Source organism: Emydura macquarii, unplaced genomic scaffold, assembly GCF_026122565.2.
Source record: "Emydura macquarii macquarii isolate MOO-44397 ecotype Brisbane River unplaced genomic scaffold, CSIRO-AGI_Emac_v2 contig_2768, whole genome shotgun sequence".
Taxonomy (NCBI): domain Eukaryota; kingdom Metazoa; phylum Chordata; order Testudines; family Chelidae; genus Emydura; species Emydura macquarii.
The window spans coordinates 11,189,183-11,216,699 of NW_027132905.1; the positions used below are offsets into that span (position 1 = coordinate 11,189,183).

General features: G+C 41.4%; 1 protein-coding gene across 3 annotated transcripts in view; it reads left to right on the forward strand.

Annotated features, from left to right (window-relative positions):
- The first annotated feature begins 1,606 nt into the window (after positions 1 to 1,606).
- Positions 1,607 to 27,517, forward strand: part of PDLIM4 (PDZ and LIM domain 4) — an 87,842-nt gene continuing 61,931 nt past the window's right edge. Inside the window, exons 1-2 of one of the 3 annotated variants that reach the window (XM_067567129.1) lie at positions 1,607 to 1,782; positions 23,238 to 23,389. In XM_067567129.1, coding sequence (XP_067423230.1) covers positions 1,780 to 1,782; positions 23,238 to 23,389 — 155 coding nt within the window. In that variant the 5' untranslated portion in view covers positions 1,607 to 1,779. Of the gene's footprint in view, positions 1,783 to 2,257; positions 2,575 to 2,610; positions 3,227 to 23,237; positions 23,390 to 27,517 lie in introns of those variants that run through there. The other 2 variants (XM_067567128.1, XM_067567130.1) reach the window with 2 other exon arrangements.

Sequence of the window (27,517 nt, forward strand, 5' to 3'; positions counted from 1 at the left end):
TTTAACTCTTTTCCACCAGATCTAAAGTTCCTTTTACAAAACCTGATTATTTCCCATTGAGATGAGGGAGAAACCAGGGCAAAGTGCTGCCCTCTACCCTTGTTAACCCAACCTTCCAGAAATCTTCCTGTTTCTAGCCACACAACAGCAAGAGCAGGAAAAAGGAAAGGTCTGAATTAAACTATTTCCCCACCTCACTGAGGGGTAAATATCAGTGTCCATCTGGGGACCATTTACCTGCTAAAATTATCAAGCCCAGAAATTTAAGTTCCTGCCTAAATGATGAAAAAGCTACTGTCTTTTGAGAACATAAGCCAAAACTTTCAAGTGTGGGGGTCCTCAAATACCAGAGCTGTAGTATAATTGGGAAACAGAGTTAAAACATGATTTTGGTTCCTTCTGCACCACAAAATTGAAGGTTCCGAGATTACGAGAATGGGACACACAGAAAGAACAACCTATGTCATACATGATATCTTGTAACACGATCCCAGAATGTAGCGTAGCATAGTCCAAGACACAGATAAGAAACCCCTTTTGACTGAAGTGTGCTCTGCTCTTACTCACACTTTTTAAACAATAGGCCCTTTGTTTTGTCTCTCTTAGAAGTGGGACTTTCCTGTCCTTGCATTTACTGGAAAGAGAGTAGGGTTTTCCAAGCCCAATCATTTTTGAGAACTTTTTCTTTTTCTCAGTTTTCCATGGGACACATAACTTTTTGCAGCTGCATCTACAAGCTGTTGTACTACAAATTTCATCTATGAAGTGAGTGCTGTGAGGCCACAAATTAATGCCTTGCACTTTACTCCTGCAGACTCAGCTACTGCTATCTTCACAAAGCTTCATTTCCTAGGCCCTGTCTCAGTTACTGTCAAATGAATGCTGGGAGCAACTAACTTTAAACAAATTTTCTACTGCTGACATGGATTTCCTCCCAGAACTGCAATAGCCTCACTATGTTATAAGTGAAGCCCATCTCCAATCCCTATTTAGTCTATGTTATATAACTTAGTCTAAGTAATATAAAATGGTTACACTGTAGGAAGTGGAAGACTTTAACAAGGCCTCATACTTTACTGCTTGATGCCCCTACTCAGATTTTTCCCTCTCCAGCTGGTGCTTCACTGAATTGATCGTGACTGGTTTATATCTTATGCCATGTTAAAAAGACAGTTACATCACCAGCAGTAGGCTCAGAGCAAGCATGGGAATGACCATCACAGTGGTTGGGTTTTTTTTAAATCCTCTAGCCCCCTAGCCAAAAAACCCTGAGCATATCACTAAAAAGGTCCAGTATTCCCTTCCATGTTAACAATGATGTACAGTAGAAGCCATTAAACAATCAACATTCCCCACCCTGTTACCACAGTTACTATTTCCTCCAAAGCCTGGTCTACAGTACATGGGTAGGCTGACCTTAATTGCCTTGTGTTGACCAAGCTGTGGAAGTTTCTTCACTTAAATTTGGCTCTAGCTGAGCAAAGTGCCTCTCTACGCTGGTTGCCGTAATGTGGTGTCAGTGTAGACACGGCGGTGCTAACGTCGACTGTCAGCGGCTTTGAGGAGCTGTGACACACTGACCATCCAATCCATATGAGCGCTCCTGGTGAGGATGTGCACTGCCGCCACAAGGAGCCAACCGTGCACACTCACAAGCGATTTAACGACAGTGGTGGCTGTCTGCTGATGCACGATTTTGTAGGGCCCAAGCGTTGGAGAGAAGTGGGATAACCTTAGGCCCTGATCTGGTGAACTCTTACCCATGTGCTGCACTTTACTATGGTGAGTAGCCCCCGGGGGACTCCAAGCAAAGCACAAACCTGGTTTCAAAACTGCCCTGAACAATCTTAAGGGCAAAGCTGGGGCAAGCTTCTTCCTCGGTCCCTGCCCTTCCCTCCTTTTCTCCAGGCTCTTCCCCAATGTTATAAGGCAACCGTAACTCACGTTATCCTGTGTCACAGACTTTACGGGGTACCACTAGGAGTGGTGCGGGTGCCGGGGCCTGGCGGGCAGTGTCTCATGAAGGCCCCAACCAGAGGTTATCATAAGGTGAAAGGTGCAGGTGAGCAGCCTCCCCCAGCCGGGGAGAGGAGCGGAGGGGAAGCAACATTAGGGACGGAGGAGGGGGGAGTTGCCCCGGGGGTTTAGCTGGGGTTGCTCTCCTTGCCTTTAATCCCTGCTGCCCGGCTGCAGAGCTGAAGCCAAGCGGCTCTATGCCCGGCCCGCGGCTCTGACACCCAGCCCGGCTCGTTCCCCTCCTGCCGGCTCCGGGCAGGGATCCGCCTCCCGGCCCTTCCCACCCCTCCCGGGCGGGGGGGAAGCTGAGACGTCAGGCGGGCCGGGCCGGGCCGGGGCTCACCAGTGCACTAGCAGGCGCTGGCCTGGGAGGAAGCGGAGCAGAAGGGGCAGCGCTTTCCCGCAGCGTGCGCTGCGCTCCCGCCAGCTCGCCGCGCGCCCCGCAGCAGCAGCAGCAGCAGCAGCATGCCCCACACAGTGGCTCTGAGCGGCCCCTCGCCCTGGGGTTTCCGGCTGGTGGGGGGCAAGGACTTCAGCACCCCGCTGACCATCTCCCGGGTAAGCTGGAGCGCCCCGCGGCCAGGGCCACCTCCCCCCCGGCAGCAGCGAAGCGGGGCTCTCGGTTGCCCGGGCTCCGCGCTGCCTGGGAGCAGGGGCCAGGCGCCCATCCCCGTGGCGGCCGCTCTGCGCGGGCAACTGGGGCTCGTTCGCACAGCGGCCGAGGTGCCCCCCCTCCGCCTCCCGCCGAGCTCTTGGGGTCGCCAAGGAAAGCGCGGGTGGGGGGAAGCTGCGGGGAATTGGGACAGCGGCAGCTTAGCTCCGGGGACGCCGCGTTGCAAGGGGAGCAGAGCAGGCTGCGGAGTGGCTGTCGGCGGGCGGAGCCGGGGGGGGAGGGATCTGTCCTGGGTCACCGCCGCGCCGTCCACGCACCTTGGCACGCGCTGGGTCTGGAGTGACTCCTGCCTGGTGCGGGGCTCGCGCGGGCCCGGGGGCTGTAGGAGAAGCAGGTGGGAAGAGGCTGCGTCAGGGGGGCTGGATGCTGAGCTGACCCCGCTTGACTGGTGCTTTCATTCGTTTGCGTGACTCGGCCGGCCGGGCCAGGGGAGTTTGCTTTGCAAACGTAGCACGTAGAGTCAGACTTCTGAGCCTCGAGGATTGTCCAGGAGAAAAGGAACTAGGTCCCCCTCATCCCTGATGTAACTCCACCCAAGTAGGTGAAATTACCCCAGGAATTAAATTGGTCCATTAGAGCTCACATCACCAGCCTGGAAACTTTCTGTAGGCTTTGTCCCCAGCGGGCTTTGGCAAAAATCAGTGCCATGCAGTTGGGCCTAAGTTAAAACTGGGTTAGCAGCATGAAAAGTTGCATACCCCAGCTTCATGCTTTGGAGTCCCACCCAGGAAAGAAGAGTCAGGGGAGAGAAGTTAGTTTGGAACATAGCTGATAGAAGCACACTTTTCATGGTGCAAACTTACACATTTTCTTGCATTCCTGATAGTGACTTAATTTTGTTTTACAATGAAGAGAAATCTGCACTTTTGTGAAAGGCAACCAAGTACAGTGTTAGTCACTAGGATCATCTTTGCACAAGGTAGCTGTGGTCATACAATGGCTTAAAACTTAGATCAAAGCCCCTTAAAAAAGTAAAGAGAGAGTCAGCTCCTAATTTATTCATTGTTCACTCTCTGAGAAAGTAAAACAGTACAATATATTCACCCGATAAGAGAACAATTGAAATGGCATTCCTTGTTCACCTGGAGATAGGACGAAAGTGACATGTGACAGGTTGGCTGGTAAACCTATTATGTTGGGCCAAATTTGGCCTTCAGCTGCACTTCTGAAATCCCATTTATTCAAATGGAGTTTCAGGAGCATAGGTCAGGACAGAAATTGGCATTTTATGTTTTACAGGATTGCAAATATAATGACTAACTTAACTCTTAGTAATTTACCATGCCAATTAGTTGCTAGTTATCAAAAAGTAGGGATTGATTTTCTTTAATAACCCCTTTTGGGTTAAATTAATTTGGGATGAGCATTTATATAGTATAATTTTAATAAATATGATGAAGCAGAATATTTTTGCAGTGTAAGCAGTTTGAAGTTTGTTGCTTCTTTCACAGTAAGGTTGTAAATTGATTTCTCCCCCCCTTTCTGTACTTAGTATTGCATAACCCTGCCCTCCTTGAATTGGTGCAGTTGGATATTAACTATCTAGTTTAGTCTATTCTCCATTTTCCCATAGACAGATTCATTCCAACTATTTAAATATATTAGTAAAAAATACACTGTATTGCATCTTTCAAACTGCCACTGGAAATATCAAGGTGCAGTTGGAGGAGAATAGAATCATGGAAATAAAATAATCATGTTTGAATTTTCTACAGCATCATTAAAATGAATATTTAAGACAAATTCTTAAAGTATTAAAATACAGCCTAGGTATAAGTCAAAGAGAAACTGTCTGATCACTGCGTATTCTATTCTAATACCTTGAAGGCTAAAACCTCATTTTCCAAAGTTGTCATATTTGTGTCAAAGGTATTAAAAGTATCAATTGATGGTAATTAACATCTCTTCGGTTCTTTTCTGTAAATAACATGTATTTTTCCAGTTACTCTATCCAGGCTCTAGATGGAAGGATACATTAGAGGGATTAGTCCAGGCGATAGGTCCAATCCTGCAGTTTTTGTTAAGGTAGATCTGAGTGAAGTTAATTGGAGCTGTACTTCAGTAAGTAAGGACTGCTGGACTGGGCCCAACACCCAGTCCTGTGCTGCATAGTAACTATTGCTGTGTTATCAAGTACTTATGTATAATACCATAGAGGTGTGTTTTGGAATTTTCTTTGTTTAAATACTGGCGCTGGCTTGAAACAACTTCTGCATATCTTAAAAAATCCTTAATAGGAATGTGTGCAGGTAAGTGGTGTATGGTGGCCTGAATTAACAAGCTTGGTGCTCTGCTGAAGCATCTGAGTATCCTGTTCATGGCTCCACACTATAAAGTGCAGAGTGCTCTCAATTACTAAAACTGAAATCAGTGGGAGCTGGGGGTGCTCAGAAACTTTGAGGAGGCATTCAGCATCCTACAGGATAGAGCACATGCTTTTTGTGTTGGAGTTGAATAGTAAGTTTCAGGATCCTTACTTTTGGAATGAGTGAAGAAATGCTGCACAGAATGTTGATTGGCATTGCAGGGAGAAACAAGCTGTTAAAAGATGCTCCTGCCCCCTACAGAAATTGTTCACTGTCTCTGTACTTGCCAGCAGGAGTCACTGCGCAAAATGGAAGTGGGTATATAGGGTTTTAAGGAAAGCTATATGTGATTATGGAAACAAACCATGTTTTTTAAACTACTCAATATGTAACCTTGAAGTTATGCACATTGACTGCAAAGCTGTGCTTGTTTGCTTTCATTTGCGGATGTTTCTTATCACACCTTAATAGGGTCCTTTGGTTTTAGTTACTCATTTAAAAAAAAAAAAATTAAGGAAAAATGTGGTATGGTGAATAGCAACAAAGACAGGATTTGACAGCTACTGAGGAAGAATGAGCAAAATAGATATCTATTAAACAAACATGCTAGATGTGCCCAGAGAGGAAGTAATTTGCCTGCAGGCATCAACACATGTTTTATTAATTTTAGGAAGTCTGCTAATTTTCTCCATCATTTTTATGGAATTTATCAGAATTAAGCACCTACTTGTCTCCTGGAGATCATAAAATATTTCTCACGTGAAGATTAAAATGATTAGTGTAGGTCAAAAAGCCTGTTTTATTGTTGTTTTGATGGAAATATTTTGTTTTACCATTCAGTTAGGAAAACCATAGAGTTTGGCTTTGCAGATAGGTAGCCTTGCCAAATTCCTCATCTGATTCAGCAAATTTAGGAGCTAGAAATATAACTTTTTACCTCAGTGAACAGAGACATTTTACTTTGGTCCTAAGAAGTATAACATAAGTGATTAGCAATTGCATAGTATTTCATGGTGTTTATTACACTTTGTGTGGTTCCTTTTAAAACCAGTCAGACATCAGGAGCTTGATCTTGCTTTAATTGAAATCAATGGCAAAACTCCCATTGACTTCAATATACTAAATACTCAAGCTTGCAAGGTGATGAACAGTGCACCCTCAAGGCTAATGTGAATCGAGGGTGCTCAGCACTTTGCAAGGGGAGGCACTAAAATATTAGCGCTGAAAGAGGAATTATATTGAGAAGAATATCTGAAAATGGTAGAAATCAGGAAAGACACACACTTGGTAAAAACATCAGAGTTTTGTTTTGGGGGTTGGATGAAAGGCTAAACTTTGTAGCAGATTGCATTGTGATGCAGATGGTAAGTGTGCATTGCTGTACTCCTCTGGTAATACAGCTGTGATTGTTATTAGACGGCTGCTTTACATAGATGAAAAGGACATTGTGAGGTAAAATTGAGTCCCACTTTTAAGGATTAGTGAAAATAAACTTTTAAAAAACCAAGGGCCAGTGAAAATGTTTTATTATTATTCATATTTTATTTCAGTGGAAAGTTGTGATTTCTTTTCCCCAACCCAGATATTGTACCATTCTGCTAAAGCAAGATAATATGAAATTAAGTATGAACTGACTATAAAAGAAAATGAAACGAACTTATTTTCCTTGCTTCTGTTGCTACAAACACTAAGAGAACAGCAGAACTAGTGAAAACAAATCAGATTTCAAAACTTCTTTTATTTTCAGTAATCTAAGGTGTTGCCTGTAACACACACAAATCTGTTTGTGAATATGGGGCTAAATCTTCGGTGCCCTTATGCAGTGAACTCTCACTGACTTTGGGTCAGAAAATCCTCTGTTGTGGCAAAATGCACAGGAGGGGACTGTAGGAAAGAAAATCTCCACAAGAATCCCCTTTTAGTGTTGCTCCTACATGGCCCCATCTTTTTTTGGTGGGGTGGAGACAGTGATGATTGGAAATGTAAAGCTAGCAATTTTATGGGTGAAACCCAATAACTCAGTAAGTGTGTCCAGGCTGCTAACTAGTTGGGCAAACTGGGCTTGCCAGCTCTCACAATTTCATTGCAAGTCCCATGACATTTGGTATGTTTTTTAAAACCCAACTCATGGAGACATATTAGACAAGAACCGCAACTTTCATATAAAACCAACAAGTTTCTAACCTTCTTGGTTACAGGAGAATCTTGAAGCCATGACCTAAATGTTTTCTAAGAGCTCAGAAACCAGGAGGCAAGTAAAAAGAACCCACATTATTTTTATATCTCATGATTCTTTTTTGGGGTATTGACTTGTGATGTTGAACACATACTTGGGATCGGCAATACTGTTTTTGTATGTGCCCTTTGATATCAATACACATTCCATCTTGACCATTCATTTGGTTCTCTAGCCACAACTTTCTACCCATCCATCAAGGTCTCACCTATTCACCTTCCCTTTGAGGCTTCTAGATAGTTCCATAGGTTTGTTATTACTTTCTCCTAGAGCCTTAAAACTAATCATCCTAAAATGCAAATAGGAAAGAGATGAGAAAGTTTTCATTTGCAGATTGCAATTAGAGCTTCCAGTGTCTAAATACATGTTATAATGATATAAGCCTTTCAGATGGATGTAGAAGTTCAAAAAATATGCAAAGAAATGAAACTCCCTCTCCATAAAAATTCTTTGATTGTTGAAAACCATGTAGGTTTCTCACAACCTTGATCCCTCCTTGTGTGGACATAATGGGCATGATCCGGGCCTTTAATAGGATCTTATGTTAGGACAGAGAGAAGACTTCAACATTTGTTCTTCTATTTTTAACCTGACTAAGATGTGTCTAACAACTAAAGGCTTGATAATTACATCCAGACTCCTACATCAGGCTCAGACCCTCAGTTGTTTATAATACACAAGTGTATTTGCGTCTGGTTTGTTTTATAAATCATTCAGCAAATAAGTTTTTTGGCTTTCTATGACTGTTGCTAGACTATGAGGGAAAAGAATAATCTCTCTCTAGAGGAGACAGTTCACTAATTTTAATGGAATGCAAAGATCTTTCACTGCTGTGAGAGCATACAGCAAGCAAATAGAAGACCTTTTACACTTAGTTACTTAGGTGAGGACCTTTTAAGATTGCAGTGTATTTTTCAAACTCCATCTTGCCAAACTGGATTGCACAGGTACAAATGAAGACAGAACTTGGCCTTTATATTCCAGTTCCACTAAAGCAACATTTAAAAACATAAGTGGAAACAAATGGAACTACTTGTGTGAATAAAGACTGAAGAATCAGACCCTAAAATACCTGTGTTTATAGTATGGCCATGCAACATTTAAGGAGGAGACATTTTAATTGTGTACAAGTAGTTACACTCCCGAGGAGGGAGAGGAGTTATTTAGGATATTATAGAGAAGCAGGCTAAAGATGGTCACTCAAGGAAAGCTGTGGGAATGTCACATTGTGTATTTAAAGCTGGCCTGGATTTAGCACTTAAAAAATATAATACTGCAGTGAACAATGCTGCGCTGGCGGGGAGATGGATCGTATGACCTACTAGGTCTGTCTTCTATCTCGAACTTCTATGATAAATCGTTACAGTTGTACAAGTGCAGCTGAGGCTAGAGTTTAGCCCATTATTTTCAAATAATTAGGTTCAGTTAGCTGTGCATTTGACGAAAGCTCATGTGATCACTAACCATATATATTTCTTAGAGTTCATTTGTTTTTCTTGGAAATAGTTTTTCTGTTTGGTAAATCTTAGGTCCATAAACATAATTATATAGAGTGGCCTGGTCCTTCACGTCAGTAGCGGCAGAGGGTGCGCAGCACCTTGTAGAATTGGGCCCTGTTTCAGCAGAGTGCTAGTGAGGATCTCCATGAGATCAGAGCTACACCCATCGTCATCCTCTGTCTCTATATAAAATCATTTGGAGCCTTAGCTATGGTGCTGGTTACTAGATTGCTTTAGAGAGTCCACAACTCTAGCAGACATGTTCAAGTCATGTTTGAGACAGTTTTTAAAATTTTACTCTTTACATTTAATTTTTTAAAATAATGTAATATTTTAAAAGGAGGAGAGCTGTCAGAAGAGCTGATTTGGGTATGTGTGATATTTTTCCATACCTGTCTAGTAGCAAGAACTAATTCAGTTCACTTTTTCTTCTTTATGTCTTCTTTGAAGCTGGAATTGGCTAGGCTGGGTTTGTTTAGCAACTTCAAATATACATTGTACTGAAACATGCTCCAATGTTAGGTGCACCAGAATCATCACCACAATACCGGCACGATGCTGGAAATAGCATTTTTAGTGGGCGGCTGCTTCCTGAGCATCGTCAGCTTTGTCATGCTTCACATTGCAGCATATCATCAACTACAGTGGAGAGCGTGGAGCTGAGAGTAGAACATGGTGGACTATCTCCCCCTTTGTGGAATTTAGAGAGGCAACAGCTGTTTGAAGATGGCCTAATGATTTGACAGATATCGTGACAGAAATGAGACTTAATTAAATCTTAAGTCAGGATCTGATTACTGTCAACTTCTCTTTCTTGATTGATTATTCTAAGAACTGCAGTTGAAGCAAGTTGCATTTAATGGGAAAATCCGTGTACTTCATCTTTTAATTTTGACTGCTAGGATGCTTCCTCTTTCTCATGCCTTGTGGTTGAATACCAGAACCAGAATCCTTCCTTCAGCACCTTGCTTCCAGATTCCTGAAAGCACTTCATTGACTTAAAGCCTCCCAACACTCTTAGGTGTAATAATACACCAAAGTTGTATAGGAGTTAAGAGATTTGGTCACACTGCAACTCAGTGGCAGAACTGAGTTTTTTGTCTTTTGTTTTTGTATAATACCTCTCACTGTGGTACTTAAGAGCCGAATAGCAACTGAGAGTCATGACTGTCTGACTCCTAGATACACTCCTTGCCAGTAATTAAAATGATCATGTTATAAGTACAGTAGGCATATTTAAAATGCACTTGTATGATTTAGGCCTCAGTCCTGTCCAACTCCTGCTGAGTGTCTACTGAGTTCAGTCAGAGATGCCCCAAGCTTTTATGTTTGGAGCAAATGCAGATTTACTCCAATAAACAAATCACTCATAATTGTTCTGGGTAGCTTAGTATGTTAGCTCCCCTGTTGACTTCTGGTCCATCGGAGAACACTTTTTCAGTATCGCTCCAGAGTTATACAAAACAAATGCATGAAAAAGAAGTGATTTACAATCCATTTTTGAATGATGTAGCACTCGTATATTGAGATCATGTATCATGTATACATGAGATCATGTATATTGAGATCATGTATACTTTAAAGAAAATTTAACAGCTTTAGGTTTTATTTTACATTCAGGAGAATGTTTGTTCCAGCGAAGGGTTGGGTGGCTGGAAAAGTAAAGGTGGCTGACAGAGCAGTTATTTTGGAAAAAAAAGTTGGTCTGGTCTATATGAATATTGGAAGACCCCACTTCCTGCTCGTAGGGCTGCCTGATAATCACTCTGGAGATCACTACAATCCTGAGCCTTTTAAACCTTACAGTGTATACGCTGTGCATTATTGTAGCCTGACAGAGACATTGTTGTAGCCTGACAGAGACCTAGGACCACCAACTATGTGTTTTCTCTTCAAGTCCTTCAAGTTAGGCCATTGTTTATTTCATTGGTTTTGTTTCAGATCTCTGCAACTCTGCTTGTACTTGATTATGCTTGTTTAATGTAGCTGGTACTATTTAATCTATTGCTGTAATCAGTTTTTGATTAGAGCTTTCAAATAGATTGAATTAACTGATAAATGTGCATCAGTCCTAAAACTAGTATTGCAAAGATTTTCTGCTAACCTTTCCTAGGTATATATCCTCTGATTGACAGAACTAAGAGTTGGTAGCTTTCTTTTACTCAAAATATATTTATATGCTCTAGATTTATAACAAGTTAAAATGTAACTTAGAGCAGTTTGATCCTTTTGGCTATGAGGAAATCACTGTATGTGTGTCAGGTGTTCTCATATGTCTGCCCTAATGAGAACTAATTGTAAGATCTGTTGAGAGTGAGAAACCTGGGCCATCACACTTAGAATTGTAATGACACTTTCATTAAATTCATTTAACTAAAGGTAAGACCTAGTGGAATTAGATTAAATACATTTTTATTGCTTTCTAAATGTTGTGCCTTCAGATTGTATTAAATAGCTGGGAGGGGAGAATAAAAACATCTTGTTATTCAGCCTTGGAGTTTGATTAGAAGAAAATACTATAGAGTAATTAGCATTAGGATCTCTCTGATCAAGCACACTGATAATCCAGGGTAGGAAACTAGGCGGAAAGAATGCTTCATGTAGTTCCAGTCATACAAGGTCTGACCTTGGTTTGAGGTTAGCAAAATAAACCTAATACACCCTAAAATAATGTAGGTACTTGCCAGCCTGGACAAAGCAGAAAATGTTCTACACAATCGGGGATTTACAGCATTTTAAAAACGTTAGTATAATGACATCATTAGCTTTAAAATAAAGTTTGAACTACTGCTTTGTTGAGACAGGTGTTGAGAGTTCTTGTGAAAAGACCTGTAGTCAAAAAGCTAGATACCTTAGAGCTATTTTTAAAATTAATCCAGTTTCTCCCTCTAACCAGTGTCAAGATGGTTATAATAACTTTCCCAATACTAAAAACAAGTACAATGATATTTCTCTCTTTCTCATAGAGCATGCAATCAATGGGAACAGGCCCAGGCCCTTAATTTTAGTACAAATAGGTTATTATGGACTAAGTGAAGATAGCAGGAGAACATAGCAGTTAGATTGTATATAAAGTCTAGAAATGTATTGCCAACCCCAGACATTAAAAATCCCTCAAGTCATGAAACTGGTTTAAAAATCACAAGATTGGTCTCTGAGCCTTCGAGGAACATTTGGTTTGTGTTTTCAGGCTTTTATGCTGTAATTACAGGAGCTAGACATTTTTATTTACTTCAGATGAAAAAGATAGGAGTCTCACAAAATCACTTGACTTCAGGAGCTGGGGATTTAAGAAAAACAGCAAATGTCACAGAAGTTGGCAACATAACAGAGCAAATAGTTGATGATAAACTCTGCACTTGAATTTTTACCAGTATCTCTCTCATTAGTGTGTGATAGATACATTGAGAGATGAAATCCTAAATACTTTACATAAGCCTGCAAAGGGAATGGGAAAACTCATGTTAGTAACCATTTTGTTGGATAAAAAAGCCTTTGCAGGACTGGGCCTTAAGACTGTGCGGGTGGTTATGTTGAGAGTTGTGCAAAGTTTCATAGTGAGGAAAGGTTTAAGCACTGTATTATTCAGTAGTGGTCCTTACGCCCCCCAGAGAGAGAACTCTATCACTCTTGTGTGTATTTAAAAACAATGTTTTTATTAAGTTATTTGATGGGGAACAATTTTACTTGGTTACTCATCCTGCACTCCAAGAGCTTTACTACCAATATAAAATCCGAGCGTCACAAAGTCCCTTTCGAAGTCCACGCCATTACTGATCTTTTCTCATGGAACACAGAAGTAAGAAGGAGTTATGCTGGCCTCCTTCACATTTCAAATTCATTTCCACCAGAACTGCAAAATAATTTAATGAAAAAATATCTTGTGGAATAATTAGTGTCATTTGTGCAATCCACAGCAAGATTTCCAAACTTTAAAAATACAGAAAAATCAGCTTACATCAGTCAGCTCTGGAGTAGAAAGGTTCAGAAACATTTGTTATCCCAAATACTGCGTGTTGCACAAGGACGGTGCCTCCACCTCTGCAGTCAGTGGGAGTTTTAACTTTGCCTTCAGTGAGATGGACTCTAGGTATTACATGATCAGTTTTCCAAATACGTATGGTGCAGTGGGATCTTAAAGGTAAAATTTACCCATTCCTTGGACTTTCATAATCGATTGCAACATAAAGAAATGAATAAATCATGATTTGTTGTGTTTCTGCATCTCCTCAACGTGGTGAAGTGTTAGTGTTACCACCATTTGTTGTTACGATAAAGAAGGAAAGTAACACTTACCCTCTGGTTGGGAAACCCACTACTCTTGAGATAAAAGCCATAAGCTGCTTCTGTTTGTCTCCTGTAAAGCACACAGGAGATAACTCCAACCAAACTGTCCTAAAGCCACTTATATCCCAGGAAGTGACTAGTGGGATGGAGGTAGCCATTCAGTGCTGCAGGAGTAGCACAGTTGCAATTCATTTCTGCTGCTGAGGGTAAGTCATAGGAAAGGCTCTGCTCATTGTGGATGAGCAAAGGGAATTTAAAAGAGGAAGCGAACTGTATCCGATACCTTTCAGGACACCTTTGTCTGAAGCATTGTGGTGTTCAATTTATCACTGAGGGCCACGTTTTTAAAAGTATTTAGTTGCCTAAAGATGCAGATAGGTGCCTTGTGGGATTTTCAGAAATGCCTAGGTGCCTGTCTGCATCTTTAGGGGCATAAATGCCTTTAAAAATGTGGCCTTGGGTGACCTGTGTATTTCTTGATGAAGCAGCCCTTAAGTCTGCATTTATTCTTCACTTTGTCACTTGCCTTCTATTGCTGAGCCCCAGGCATTCTTAATTCTTAAAAGTGACCTCATCAATGTATATAATATACAGGTTTATGTAAAATATAGGTTTCAGTGGTTCTCAGTCTTTTTCACCTTTGACCAAGGTGAGTCTCAGAGATCTGGCCTGGGACTCAAGCTGCAAGGAAATCTGGATCTAAGTTTTGATTTGGATCCATCTTTATTTTGAATGTAAAACTATTTGCTAACGTCTGGCGATCTCTTCATCCTGAATCTCTTAAACTACTTATTAATATCTCTTTGTTCTTACCAAATGTCTTCGTTATGGGAAAGATACAAGGGGATTGGAATGAAACATCTATAACTCTCACCCATGAATTATGCTAAAACGAAAAGCTTGATAAATTAGACTGGAAAATATTAAATGGGGTAGCGGTGGTGATGGGGATTGAGCTTCATTGGTAGATAGCTTAACTTTTGATTCATCCTATTTAAAAATCTTGCTACTATAAGAAGTACTGTAGTAATATATGGCCTGCTGTCTGAGGATAGAGCAAGTTCGTTTGTTCTCTTTGACATCTGTGAATTTTGTCGCGTACTGTTTTGTTAGCTGGTCAAATGTGGTCTTTCTAAGGCTTTGATCTGGGCCTTTTGATCTATGCTTGCGGAACTGTACGTTCCCCTAACTTGCCTATAACAGAGTCCCACTGATCGAGAGCAAAAAGCAGTGTGGGCTACAACAGAGCTGGGACGGCTGATTATCGTTAACTGGTGGCCCATGGGGACTCTTCTGAAAAAGTCATAAAGCCCCAGGCTACGTGGTACGTGGATGGTCCAAGCCTATAGCAGAACTTGAGGGATCCACAGAGTTTGGGTAACAAGATCCTAGCTTGGGGGAAGTATGCCTTGCTCTGTGTGAAAGAATTTGGAGGACGCTCTGGAAGGAGAAACCTTGCAGAGTTTTCCTCCCCCTTGGTTTCATTGCCAAGGGTTTCACCATAGGTGGGGCGTAATGGAACTCTCAGGATTTGGCCTTATATGGTTGGTTCCCTAGTGTCCTGGGAAGTGTTGAGTCTGATCTCCGGGAATGGAAGCATAAACACCATGTGTGTGTTTGTTTACACTTCAAGTGTAAACAGTGTCCCTTAGGAAATCAGGTTGCACATCTCCAAACTCCAACTAGCTCATTACAGTATAAGCAATAGTTGTTGTTGGAATGCGTTTTCTCTTACTGGCTTGATGTTGGACATTAGCACTTACAAAACATAACCAAACTCCAGTGGCCAGATAAGATAGCAACTGGTTGTTTTTTTCTGTTACGTCTATTCCATAAGCTCTAATTATCCACTCCTCTGTTTGTTTTCTCTTAACTCAGAGGGTAATGTAGCTTGGCCTAGGACACAGCCAGGGTCATAAATTTGAAAGCAAACTCTCCACATTAGTCTCTGGGGAAGCAGACTCCACATCGTGACGGAAATGTGTCAGTCTCCAGGGGAGAGAGCCAAATGCTCCACACATCAGCAGCTGCAGGCAGCATCACAAAGAGACTCATTGATGCTGCTGCTTTCTGGCTCTGAAGGAAGGTGGTGGGTGGCAGTTCTGAGAAAGGGGATGGGCTGTGTGTGAAAATCCTCTTAAACCCAGCTAAGGCTCAGGCTTTAGCTGAGCAAACATAAATTGTTTGTAATTATAACTGAATACCTCCTCACCTGTCTCCTCCTCACTACTCCCCAAATTAGCACCTCCTCTGCGTTTCTCAGCATTTCTTGTTTTATCCATGATCATCTTAGCTTGGGATTATAGACTGGCTTTTTTGGGGGTCGCATACAATGCAGAACTTGTTATTTAACAATTCATCACTTAGGAACTGTTTCTTCCTTTTTCTGTCCCTGTACTTGATGCAGGAGCTAAGAAATGTGCCTCAGTGGATTTATACTGTCTCTGCACACCTGGGATTTTCAACCCTTTTGGGGGAATGCCTACTTCCTGGTGTAAATTTGGAGCTTCAGGGATGCTCTAATTTAAAATCAACTGCCTGTGGCCTTCTAGGGGCCATCCAGCACTAGTCACACCTCCTGTCCTGGGGGCTGAGAGGAGGAGGGGTATTGTAGAGCAAGGGATGGTTACTGGGGCGGTTGTGCCGTCACTTTACATTCCCCTTATGCTGCTGGTGTGGTGTAGAGGGACTGGGACAGAATCCGGAATTGGGCCCACAATATTTATTTAAGGCACAGCAGTGTCCGGATGTTATGTAAGAGTGCCACTGTCATGCGTGGTTGCTCTCTATGTATGTCTCCACAGTCTGTAATGTTGGAGGACTAAAATGGTTGCCCATAGCTGAAGACTCCTAGAAATGTAAAGGTGCCATACTCTGAAAAACAAGTCACAGTAAATGCAGGGTACCTACACCACAGGTAATTCTTAAACAAAGAGCACTTTCTACAAAGCAAGATACAGGAAAGTGAATATGGAGCGTCTGTCACCTCTTTGATGTAAGTGAAACGATTTCCATCAGGGACACATTTCCTGAATGTCCTTATGTCCTTTTGTGACAAACTTGTTTGCTCGGCCCACCTTTTCTTTTCTTTTAGTGTTGTCTGTTTAAAAAATTTCTGTGCATCAGCATATTTTGATTGAAAGAAAGAAAGCACAGATGATTTTTGTGGAAAAGTGGAACTCAAAAGAGTGCTCTGATGTTGACGTAATTTTACCTCTAGTTTTGGAGAGCATTACAAATGACAGCTGTTTATAGCGTAGTTCATAAGGCAGACAACTGTGCTGTGTGTATGTGATCACTTCATATAAAGTGAAACACATGGGAGTTCTTGCGTTGTCATAGCTTTTTTTTTTTTAAATCTCCATACATTTGCACAGAAAATCTCCCCAGAACACAGTACTGGTCCAATGCAAAGTAATGATATGTCACACCCTCATAGTACCTTTCAACTGAAGATTCAGAAATCTTTGCATATATTGATCCGAGGCCATGCCTATACTTGAAAAGTTAGATCAACCCAGCTGTATCTTTGAAGAGTGTGAAAAATACAACCACACCCCTGAGTGACATAGTTAAGCCCTAAACCCATATGGCTGATCACAGAATCAAACAGTTTGATTAGTTTGATACTGGTTGATTGCAGTATTGTGGCCGTGTTGGTTCCAGGATATTAGAGAGACAATGTAGGTAAGGTGAGGTAATCTCTTTTATTGGACCAACTTCTGTTGGTGAAAAAGATTTTACATGGAAATAGTGTCAGAAATCAGATATGTCATATAATACTTACAAGTAATTCATAGATCACAGGAAGACACTATTTTTGTACAGCATTCAGTGCAGCAGACTAAAGAACATTATTACACAGATGCAAATGTTTAGCTCAGTATCCATTCATAGCAGTAAAGAATTTAGAGTGACTTCAGGCCAAATACACTGTAAACACTGTGGATTTAAAGAAATCTTTAAATAATTTGAGTTGAGGCCTTTAAATTAGCCAGTATTTAGTGGGACAAGGTGGGTGAGGTAATCTCTTTTATTGGACCAACTTCTGTTGGTGAAAGAAACAAGCTTTTGAGCTAACACAGAGCTCTTCTTCAGGTCTCCAAGTACCTTTTCCAGACCTGAAGAAGAGCTCTGTATAAGCTTGACAATTTGTCTCTTTCCATGTAAAATGCATTCCTTTCACAAAATATATATATGGGTGTTGGCCAGTTGAAAAAGACAGGCTTCCTAAATGAAAGATCATTATTTTCAACAGGTTGTAAAAGACAGAGCCTCTTTTTGCTTACACTGCTATAACACAGGAGCAATAGCACTGAAGTTTTTCGATTTACACCAGTGTAAAGGAGAATCAAGCTAAGAAATTTTGAGTTTCCCCAGTTATCTTCTAAATATCAAGAAATCAGAAGAGGGCGGTGATAATTGTCCTGTGGAGTTTGAGCCTGTGAAGATGCAAGAGGGATCAGCTGCAAAGCATTTTAAATATATAAAATTAAAGGAGATATTCTTTGCACTTATGCTTTGGGACCAGCTGGAAATGCCTTCTGTACACAAGTGTTTATTGTACAGTATTTGCTCCCTCTCTTGTAATATGATCAGTTAGTACATACCCTTGTGCAACCCCACTGATTTCAGGTAGTAGTATTCTAGTGATCACTTCACAGCATCAGGCCCAACTCATTATTTATTTGAGTGCCATCCGTGTGCAAAATACAACATACAGACAGCCCACATCCTTAAGAGTTTACACTATAGACAAAAACCAACACAGAATAGCCAAGATGTACTGGGAATCCCAGAGGGGGAATCCCATATTGACTTGCTTCTTTTGGCCCTCATGCAAGAAGCGAGTCTTAGACTAGTCTCCTGGGGAAGGTAACCCAAAGTGTTTGCCAAAATAACTCATCTCTTGGTTCCTCAAATAGCTTGAAGTGATAACAGGTGGCTCTGATTAATAACAATTCCAGATGTTTTTAACTATTTTCATTGAAATTAAAAAATCTTTATGGAAACATGGAGATTATGGGGCAGATCACCAGCTGGTGTAGATTGTCACAGCTCCGTGCAAAAAATTTACACCATCTGAGGATCTGTCTGCGTGGATCAAGGATATTTTCTAGGTTTTGTAATAGTTTGTGTTTACATAACTTTAACTATGGAACAGCTTTGTTCTGACACTGTCCGTTGTAATAAAGGTTTGTTTTCAACACTGATAATTTCCAGCATCCTTATTATCAGAAAGCTTCAATAGATTACTCACAGATTCATTATTTTATCCTAAAAATACCCCATTCTAATTTGTTAAATTTAGCAGCATGCACAAGTAAAGTTCTTTTGAAAATTGCCCAGAACTCTGGTTAGAAACTGACTTTAGTGATAAAGTAGAAATTAATAAAATGGGCTAGCACAGATTTTTAGTAGTGTTTTAATTCCCTAATATGTGCATAGTCACTCTCAGACCTGCTGGCATATACTTCATTCATGTCACATGTACTTTGGTTACTGATCAAAGCAGACTCTAGGTCTAGCTGATTGGAGCATGGCTCAATCTGCAAAAGCCCTGTGCCAAATCTCATTTGATTTATTCCACTTTAACCCCCCCCTGATTTTCAGAACATGCCCTTTAGTGAATTCATGTCAGCATGCAATACACAATTACTGAATAAATTACATAGCCACCCCCTTTCTCCCTGGAGAACTATGACTAGAACCCTGGCCACGTAGCATTCAACACCCAGTTCTAACACCTGAACTAAAAGAGAGCGATAGTTGCTAATAATAATTAAATGGCAAAAAACAGCATTAACACAGAGTTAAAGGTGCCCAGGGATAGCTCGGGGCCTTCCAGAACACTGAGTTCAGCTGAAAACCAGGAAATACAGAGTTAAGGCAAATGCCCAGGCTGGGTTTCAAGCTTCAAAGTTGCAGGCCCAATGATGTGTTAAGTGGCCCATTCATCTTAATGAGATGTTCTCAGGGGAAAGAGAATACTCCATGGGCACCAACACGGCTTGAAACAAAAGCTCCGAGATGGGAGAAGGGCGGTGGGTGGTCCTTTCTCACCACCATGCAGGAGAGTTTCTTCCGATGTGTGTCAAGCATTTCCCTTCTCTCAGTCAGTGTGAGTTGCTGTGATGAGCATGCCTGTTCTAAGTTCCGCTTCCAGAGGGGTAGGGCTTTCTCAGATCCCAGCTCACCTTGGGGTTAGGGATAAGGGCTCAGATACCCCCTGAAAGGCAAACCTCCACCCCAGAACCTGGCTCACATGAAGGATAGGGAGGGGGGCAGACTGCCAGATGGGCGGGGAACCCCAGATCTCAGCTCATCTAGGATGGTAGGGGGAGGGGTTGAGACCCCCTTCTCTCCCCGGATCCTGGCATACACACAGTTCTGGGGCTGACAGGTGCCCCTGCCTCTATTGTCCCCTAGTTCTCTGCCATTCAACCCATGTCCCCTTCCCAGTGATGTTCACCTGAGATCCCTGCTGCCTCTCACTGCCTTTGATGCAACCCCAAATCCATAGGTGCTTGATCTAGGGACATGGCCTGGCTTGAAGTGGTTTCCATTAATATACAGAGTTTACAGTTTGGTTCAATGGCTCTCAGCACCCCCACTATAAAAATTGTTCCAGCACCGCTGCCCAAACCCCTCTCACTCCTATTCTTCCTCACCCCCCCCCCCACCCCAAATACTCCTTTCCTGCCAGTAAAAGCATTCACTTAGCTAATTAAATTTTTTTTTTATTACATTCCCCCAAAATAACCTCCCCAGGCTCCCCAACAGAGAGATTTTATAAGTACGCCTCGCAGCCTCTTTCGGATTTCTGCCCAAGGAGGGTCAGGTTCAGAGGACTTCTGCTTGTCCCCTTGAGCTCTTCAGCTGGTGTGAAACTTTCAAGGCTACCAGTCCTATTAATTCCTCTCTCTGTATATTCAGGATAATCAATTTGACATGATAATTTGTGGGTCAGGCTTGCAACAAGCCAAACCGAAGAAGCGAAATCTTTTTGAAGTAACCTTTTAATTTGATTTCTCCAAAAATCTGGTGGATGCCATGTTGGTACTCTGTTGGGGTAACCCAGGAGCATTGGACACCCTGGTGCAATGGACTGAGAACCCTGATTTGATGTCTGTGCGACCAAAAATGGGTTGCCAGAATCTCTCAATTTATAAGGAAAGCTGTTTTGTTTTGTTTTGTCCTGGGAGTTGTAACTTGGGATGCAAATTTGGCTTCAAATTTGGAACACTATTAGAACCAGAGGGCACCATTAAGTATACCAAATTTCAAGGCAATCTGAATAACCATGTAGATTTTAAAGCACTCAGAATTGAGCTTTAAAGACTGGTCCTAACTACCACAGGGCTGTTACCCTGCTATAGTAGATCCCCTGTCCAGTTAGTGTGGCAACAATGGGAGATAACCTCACATTTTCAGTCTATAAACACCCTGATCCTACACCCATGCAGAGCCCCACTGAAGCCAATGTGATTCTGCACCTGCAGGTCTGCCCCAGAATGATTCAAATGCAGTTGGGGCCAGAGCCAGCACATTACAGGCCCCTTTTAATATCCACTTCTCTGTGGCTTGAATTTGGCTCAGAATGTCAATGGGATCATCTCATTGCTGTAGTTCTGGAGAAGTTGGCCTGTAATACTTTAAACAATAATTCAGCAACCAATACAGATGTTGGGCCTGACACACATTACCAACTCCCAGCTAACCGAAGGACCAATGTTTGTATCTCAGACTAATGAGATCTTGAAATGCAATTGCATTTCCAACCCTCAGGCATTTCTATGAATAGTGTAAAATAATTCCAATATGACAAAGTTGCCAGAGTAATTTAAAATAAATTGCAAACTAAAAATAGGAAACCACAAAGAGCTCTGTTTATGAATGGCTTATTCTCTAAGTGAGCTCTGATTTAGTTAAGCTGAAATGAGTGGGGGAGTTAGATTTTACTTGTACATTATATAAAATAGACACTTTCATCACAGTGGAGCCTGAAAATGACAGAGGGGGGAAAAGCCCAGTGGTTTGTACAGAACAGAATAATCTAATTGAAACATTGAAAAGTAAATAACACAGATGCATCATGACAAAAGCATCAAAGGTTCCCACAGAGGGCTCTGCATGGTGTATCAGAACATGAGTTAATATGATGCTCCTCCCCAAAAGAAAATAGGCCTCAAAATCAAAGTGTGTGCATGTATCTCTCTAATTAGCCAGGTGACCTTATTGTTATCACCCTGGTCTCTCTCTCACCCCGTGTCTATTTTACTACTTGTGTCATATTTGAACTTAGATTGTGCTCACTTCAAGGCAAGAATAATGTTTGTGCTTATTTATTAAGGTCCCCAGTGTATCTCTGGAGGCTCAGACTAAATAACACTTTGCAGTGTGCAGAGTTTGTGCATGCCTGTTGGTACCCAAAAATCAAGGAGGGCCTGAATTGGGTCCCAAGTGTTTGAAACATATGTGGTATGTTAGCTAGTTTGTTCCTTGCATCCATCCAAACAATGTATATAAGGGAGATAGTATGCTGAGTAGTGATCCTGGTTTTTGTGTCACATGTTGAATTTAGTGTAGGAAATTTCCTTCCTAGGGATGTAAATTGTGGGGTTTTTGTTTAAAAATCTTTTCCCCTGAGATGCCCCCCGAAGTGACCAAGCCACAATATTGGAGAATTGCCCTTTTGCTTTATTCTCAAACTAAACAATCGTATGCAAGTTTCTTTATGTTGTTAATATTGTTATTCTATAGCAGCAGGCCTGTGACTTACAATCCGTATCAGAGAGTGTAGTTTCATTTAAAAGTTAGATACACACAGTCTATGACCTCTGTTGCAATAGGAAAAAAAAATCAAAGCCAAAGAGTTTCCATGAGAAAGTGAAGTTGCCAAGAGAGACAGTTGTTAGAGGCTGTAATTCTATGACTGATTGTAGCTTACTGGGATGGGAAGGTGGAATCTCTAATTAATCTGTCTATCAGAGATGTGTCCCAATAATTGTGCAAAATAATATGTTGAAGCAGTCACACATCTCTTGAGATACAGGATTATTCTGGTATAAATAAAGACTGACATTAAATGGTATTCCAAAAACATTACATTTTAAATGCAATGAGATATGAATAACCACAACATGTAGCATAGTGCACTTTCTCATTAGATAAACCATGCTGGTGGCTATCGTAGCAAGTGTGTGGAAGCATAAACAGATGTTATGAATGACTGAGGAGGAAATTAGAGGACAAACATTTAGCTATCAACAGTTTACACAGTTAGACACACATTTATTGGCAGCTGTACAGTACATGTTACATAATTTTATGTTATCTTTGCAAATGTTAGAAACATACTGGGCCAGATGCAGGCAAAACACCCACTGCTTTGAATAATAACTATGGCGCACTTAGGCCTGTAGTGTTGGGCCCTAACTCTGTACAATCCAACCACAACTGGTACCTAGCCATGTCATTAATTTCCTGAGAACGGCATTCTAAGCTTTGTGAGGTTTTGGCATTAATACAAAAAGTGGGGGGAAAGTTACGGAGATTTAATAAGCAGTATGATATTATATGCATGACTGGAAAGAGGCATGTAATTTGAACAGCAGTTGGGGAAAGCTGATGTGGAATATCACACCTCTGAAGCGGTTAGGGTGATTGCTATGATGCTTCTCTTTGCTTTTGCCTCCCTCCCCCCCCAAAAAGTTTCATTTTTTCAGCACTCTTCAGAAGTTGATTCTCAAGCATGTAATGAAGCTGTGGAGCCTGTGAATAGAGGCTGGGATTTTCAAAGGAGCCCAAGAGATTTTAGGTGCCCAGCTCACTTTGAATAAAGTGTTACATTACATTATTGTATGTAAAAACCAATGGAAGTCAATGGGACTCTTTTAACTGACTTCAAAGAGCTTTGAATCAGACCCATAGCTAGAGTCATCCAATGTGGCTGCAGAACACAGCCTTCATGGGAGAAAAAATGGGGTATCCCAAAATTGAGGCTACTTCTGAAAATATGCCCATACTGGTAAATATCTTCATTCTAGACAAAGCACAATGGCGCTCTCCATAGAAAATTGTTCACTCTCAGCAACAGGAAGTTTGCTATATCTGCTTTCTTTCTCATCCCTTCCAAAGAACAACTCCTGTTTCTTTAACTGTTATATGTTCTCACACTAAACATCTTTTTAGTAACACTTTTTTCTTTCCTTGTGTAGATTAATCCTGGGAGTAAAGCAGCCATGGCTAACCTTTGCCCCGGAGATATTATTCTGGCAATTAATGGAGAGAGCACAGAAAACATGACTCATCTAGAAGCACAAAACAAGATCAAAGCTTGTATGGACCAGCTAATGCTATCTGTGAACAGGTAGGTGTCTGCACTTTGCCTTCAAACACTTGTAACTCTCTAATATTCACCAACTACATAATTACTGTGTCATAATTGTAATTAAATGTCCCCTTCCTTGAGGTGGTCTTCTGCAACCACGTGGCAGCCATGATTTCCTGTTTTCCTCTGCTTCTCCCTGAATCCCTGAGTTGTAGCCTTTCTCCTAACTATGGAGTACTGGAAGGGAGTTCATGTTGGCACAGATCTGGTGCCACATCTTAATGCCTTAAAATGATCACATCTGAGTGACCCTAAGGGTTTGTCTACATCTGGATGCTCAGGGAAGTTAAGGTGAATCTACTAAAGGTGTGAAGTCAACATGCATAAATTAAAGGGTGTTTCATTCAGGAGTAAAGTGACCGTACTTTGCTGTAATTTAATCCTTGTCCAAGGGTCTCAGGGACGATTAAGGGCTTGTCAGAGCATATTAACTAACTGTTAATGTACATCAATAAGTCTACCCGGGCAGATAGTCTGCAACCGGCTAGTGCGAGGTAGGTTCACACTCCAGTTTGCTGCGAACTAACTGTTCATATTAAAAAAAAAACAAAAAAAACCTTAAGCTACCCTGGAATCCTTGAATGAGGATTCACTTACAGCTTTACTCCTGAATGGAACACCCCTTAATTTATGCACATTAGCTTCACACTTTTTAGCTGATTTGCTTTAGCTTTCCTGAGTGTCCCTGTATAAACGTGGTCTAAGTCTACACTAGAAAACTAGATTGACCTACCTTCATGGCTGGGTGAAAATTCCACACCCTTGAGTGATGTAGGTAAATTGACCTCACCCCACCCCAACCTTCCGCCGTCCCCGTGTAGATAGCGCTAGGTCAATGGAAGAAGAACCAACCCCTCCTGTGTGCATAGGTAATGTCTACACTGCAATGCTATAGCAGCACAGCTGTGCCACTGAAGCATGTCAAGTATAGACAAGCCCCAAGTATTCCTTCCCCTCCCATCAAAGGGCTAAGCATGCTCTCTCTGCAACCATTCCTGCCTCTGTTTGTCCATGGAGCAAGATGCTGGGAATGGGCTGCATTTGTACATTTTGTTATTTTTTAACCCTTCTTGTCCTATTTGTATAGGCCAATTTGTCCCATTGTTATACTTACAAAATAAACAGCAGGATGATGCAAAATTGGTAAATCTGCAAGAGGCTCGTGATTGGTCCCAGAGTAAAGAAAGACACTATAGTGTATCAATAGATTCATTTCTTAATGTGCCCCAGTGGTTTGTGTAACTGCTCCAGGTAAACAAATGCTTTACAAATGACATCAGTAAAAGGCAGGCATAGTGATATATATTTCAGTTCATTTGTATTTGAATTCACATCAGCACACTGTAAAGTCTTTTGGTAGAAACAGATTTACATGCGTAAATGTCCGGTCCTGATCCAACTGAAAAACTGCCATAGACTTCAATGGGAGCTGTCTTAGGGCCAGAATCTGGGTTTGGATAAGTACCACACAGCACCTATTACCCTTAATATCTTTTTTGTATATGTGCCTTGATTTAAATGATTTAAAGCAAAACAAAAGTCCATGTAAATGGATTTTGTTTTTCTTTCCACCGGAATTCTTTCCCTGGCCAAATGTTTCTAATTAAATCACAAATTACTATAATTGTCCAGCCAAAATGAGTGACTTTTATGAGGCACATAAATGACTAATGTTATCTCTGATAGATATAAGTACATTTATAAGATTTTCCACTTCATGTTAAAAAGGCATTTCCTTATGTAAAGAGCTACCATTTACTGTTTATACTTCCTTTTTAAAATTGTTTAGATTTCTGGATCTTGAAATCTGGTCTGAAATCCAAGTTATTGGTGTTCCACAAAGCCATCGCTTTATTCCTGTGTATATAGTTGGGTCAATTATAAACAGCTACCATAAATAAAGTAGAATCCTCTTTTAACGTTAATGTTTTAGTATTAAAATAGAGGCCCCGATCTAGCTTGGACACCATTGTGCCAGGTCCTGGATGAACAGAGGTAGAGACAGCCCTGCTTCAGAGAGGTTAAGTGGTTTGTTTCACAGTAAATTTCATCACAAGCAGAGTTTCATATAACAAGGGAGGATCTATCAGGCCTAGCACGCTCATATTCCTGCTTCCCACAGGGAGTGGCCTTCGTAAGGGCGGCCCATCTCTTCACACCAAACTGGGGCTGTACCAAGGATGGGAAACAGAGATTTCTCCTTACTCTTCTCCCCACAAGGTGGTAGCACCTTTTCTGCTCCTTCTCTGTTTTCCAGAGGAGGAGGCAGAGGTGAAAATCCCCTTGGAACTACAAGGTGTCAAGGGGCTGTCTTCAAGGGGACCAGCACAGGAACCTTCTTATGCTGGAGTAAAGCATCACTGCATGTGACCTTCCATTGAAATGCATTGGAATGGAGCTTTCACTCCACTAAAATGGAGTGTCATCCTGTGTGACTTCACAAAGGGCCCAATCCAACCCCCTATTTATGACAGTGGGAGTCTTTCCATTAACGTTAATGGGAGCTGGTTCAGGCCATTGTTATGATTAGATTCCAGTGTATACAGAATAACATACATGGGATGCTTTAAACACCCTGATCAAACTTTGCTAATTTCTTGGGAAGAACTGTTTTTTGTCTAAAACATTTTTAAAAAAGCAATCCAAATCCTATTTAAATGTTCCATGATACGGAATAAATAAAATCAGAGGAACTATGAATAGAGACTCTGTCACCAGAGCCACTTCAAAATAAAGCATCTTTCTGTCCAGAAAGTGCTGATTGTTGGAAGCCCCACAGTGAAAGTGGAGTTCAGCTCTGACCATCAAACGAGCTGACAGAGAAGAAATCTGCATGGCACTACAACACCATAACTGTCTTTATTATACAGGGTCATTTCTCATGCAGAGGATCTTACAGCTAGTTAAACTGCTTTACAGTAGCTCAGTCTATTTAGTTGATCAAAGAGAAGGCTAAGAGATCACTTGATCATGATCTGTAGGCTGCTATGTAGAAGATTTTTGATAGTAGATGGCTCCTTAGTTTAGTTAGACAAAGTCAGGACAAGATCCAATGGCCAGAGGCTGAAACCAGGCAAATTTTGACTAGAAAAAAGGTGGACGTTTTTAACAGTGAGGGTAATTAACCTTTGGAACAACTTATCAAGAGATGTATTGGGCACTTGGGCCCAGTTTTTTAAAGGTATTTAGACATTGCTTCACTCAGCATTGCAATACCTAACTGATTTAGAAGCCTAAATCTCATTTTCAAAGGATTTAGACACTTATGAGCCTAAATCCCATTGACTTGGAAGACAGGAGAGATTACAGAAGACTGGAAAAGGGCAAATATAGTGCCATCTACAAAAAGGGAAATAAGGACAACCCGGGGAATTACAGACCAGTCAGTTTAACTTCTGTACCTGGAAAGATAATGGAGCAAATAATTAAGCAATCAATTTGCAAACGTCTAGAAGATAATAAGGTAATAAGTAACAGTCAGCATGGATTTGTCAAGAAGAAATCATGTCAAACCAACCTGATAGCTTTCTTTCACAGGGTAACAAGCCTTGTGGATAGGGGGGAGGTGGTAGATGTGGTATATCTTGACTTTAGTAAGGCTTTTGATACTGTCCCGCATGACTTTCTCTTAAACAAACTAGGGAAATACAACTTAGATGGAGCTACTACAAGGTGGGTGCAAAACTGATTGGAAAACCGTTCCCAGAGAGTAGTTATCAAGGGTTCACAGTCATGCTGGAAGGGCATAACGAGTGGAGTACTGCAGGGATCAGTTCTGGGTCCAGTTCTGTTCAATATTTTCATCAGTGATTTACAGAGTACACTTATTAAGTTTGTGGATGATACCCAGCTGGGAGGGGTTGCAAGTGCTTAGGACAGTGGTTCTTAACCTTTCCAAACTACTGTACCCCTGAAGCCTGAGTCCCACCCCCATGGGGCTGAGGCATGTAACTTAGTTTCATGGCGCCCCTGTGCTCCAGGCAATTGCCTTTCTTGCCACCCCCAATACCAGCTCTGCACTTGCGACCCCTCTAAACCCCCAGGTTGAGAAACACTGTTTTAGGAGGATAGGATTATAATTCAGAATGATCTGGACAAACTGGAGAA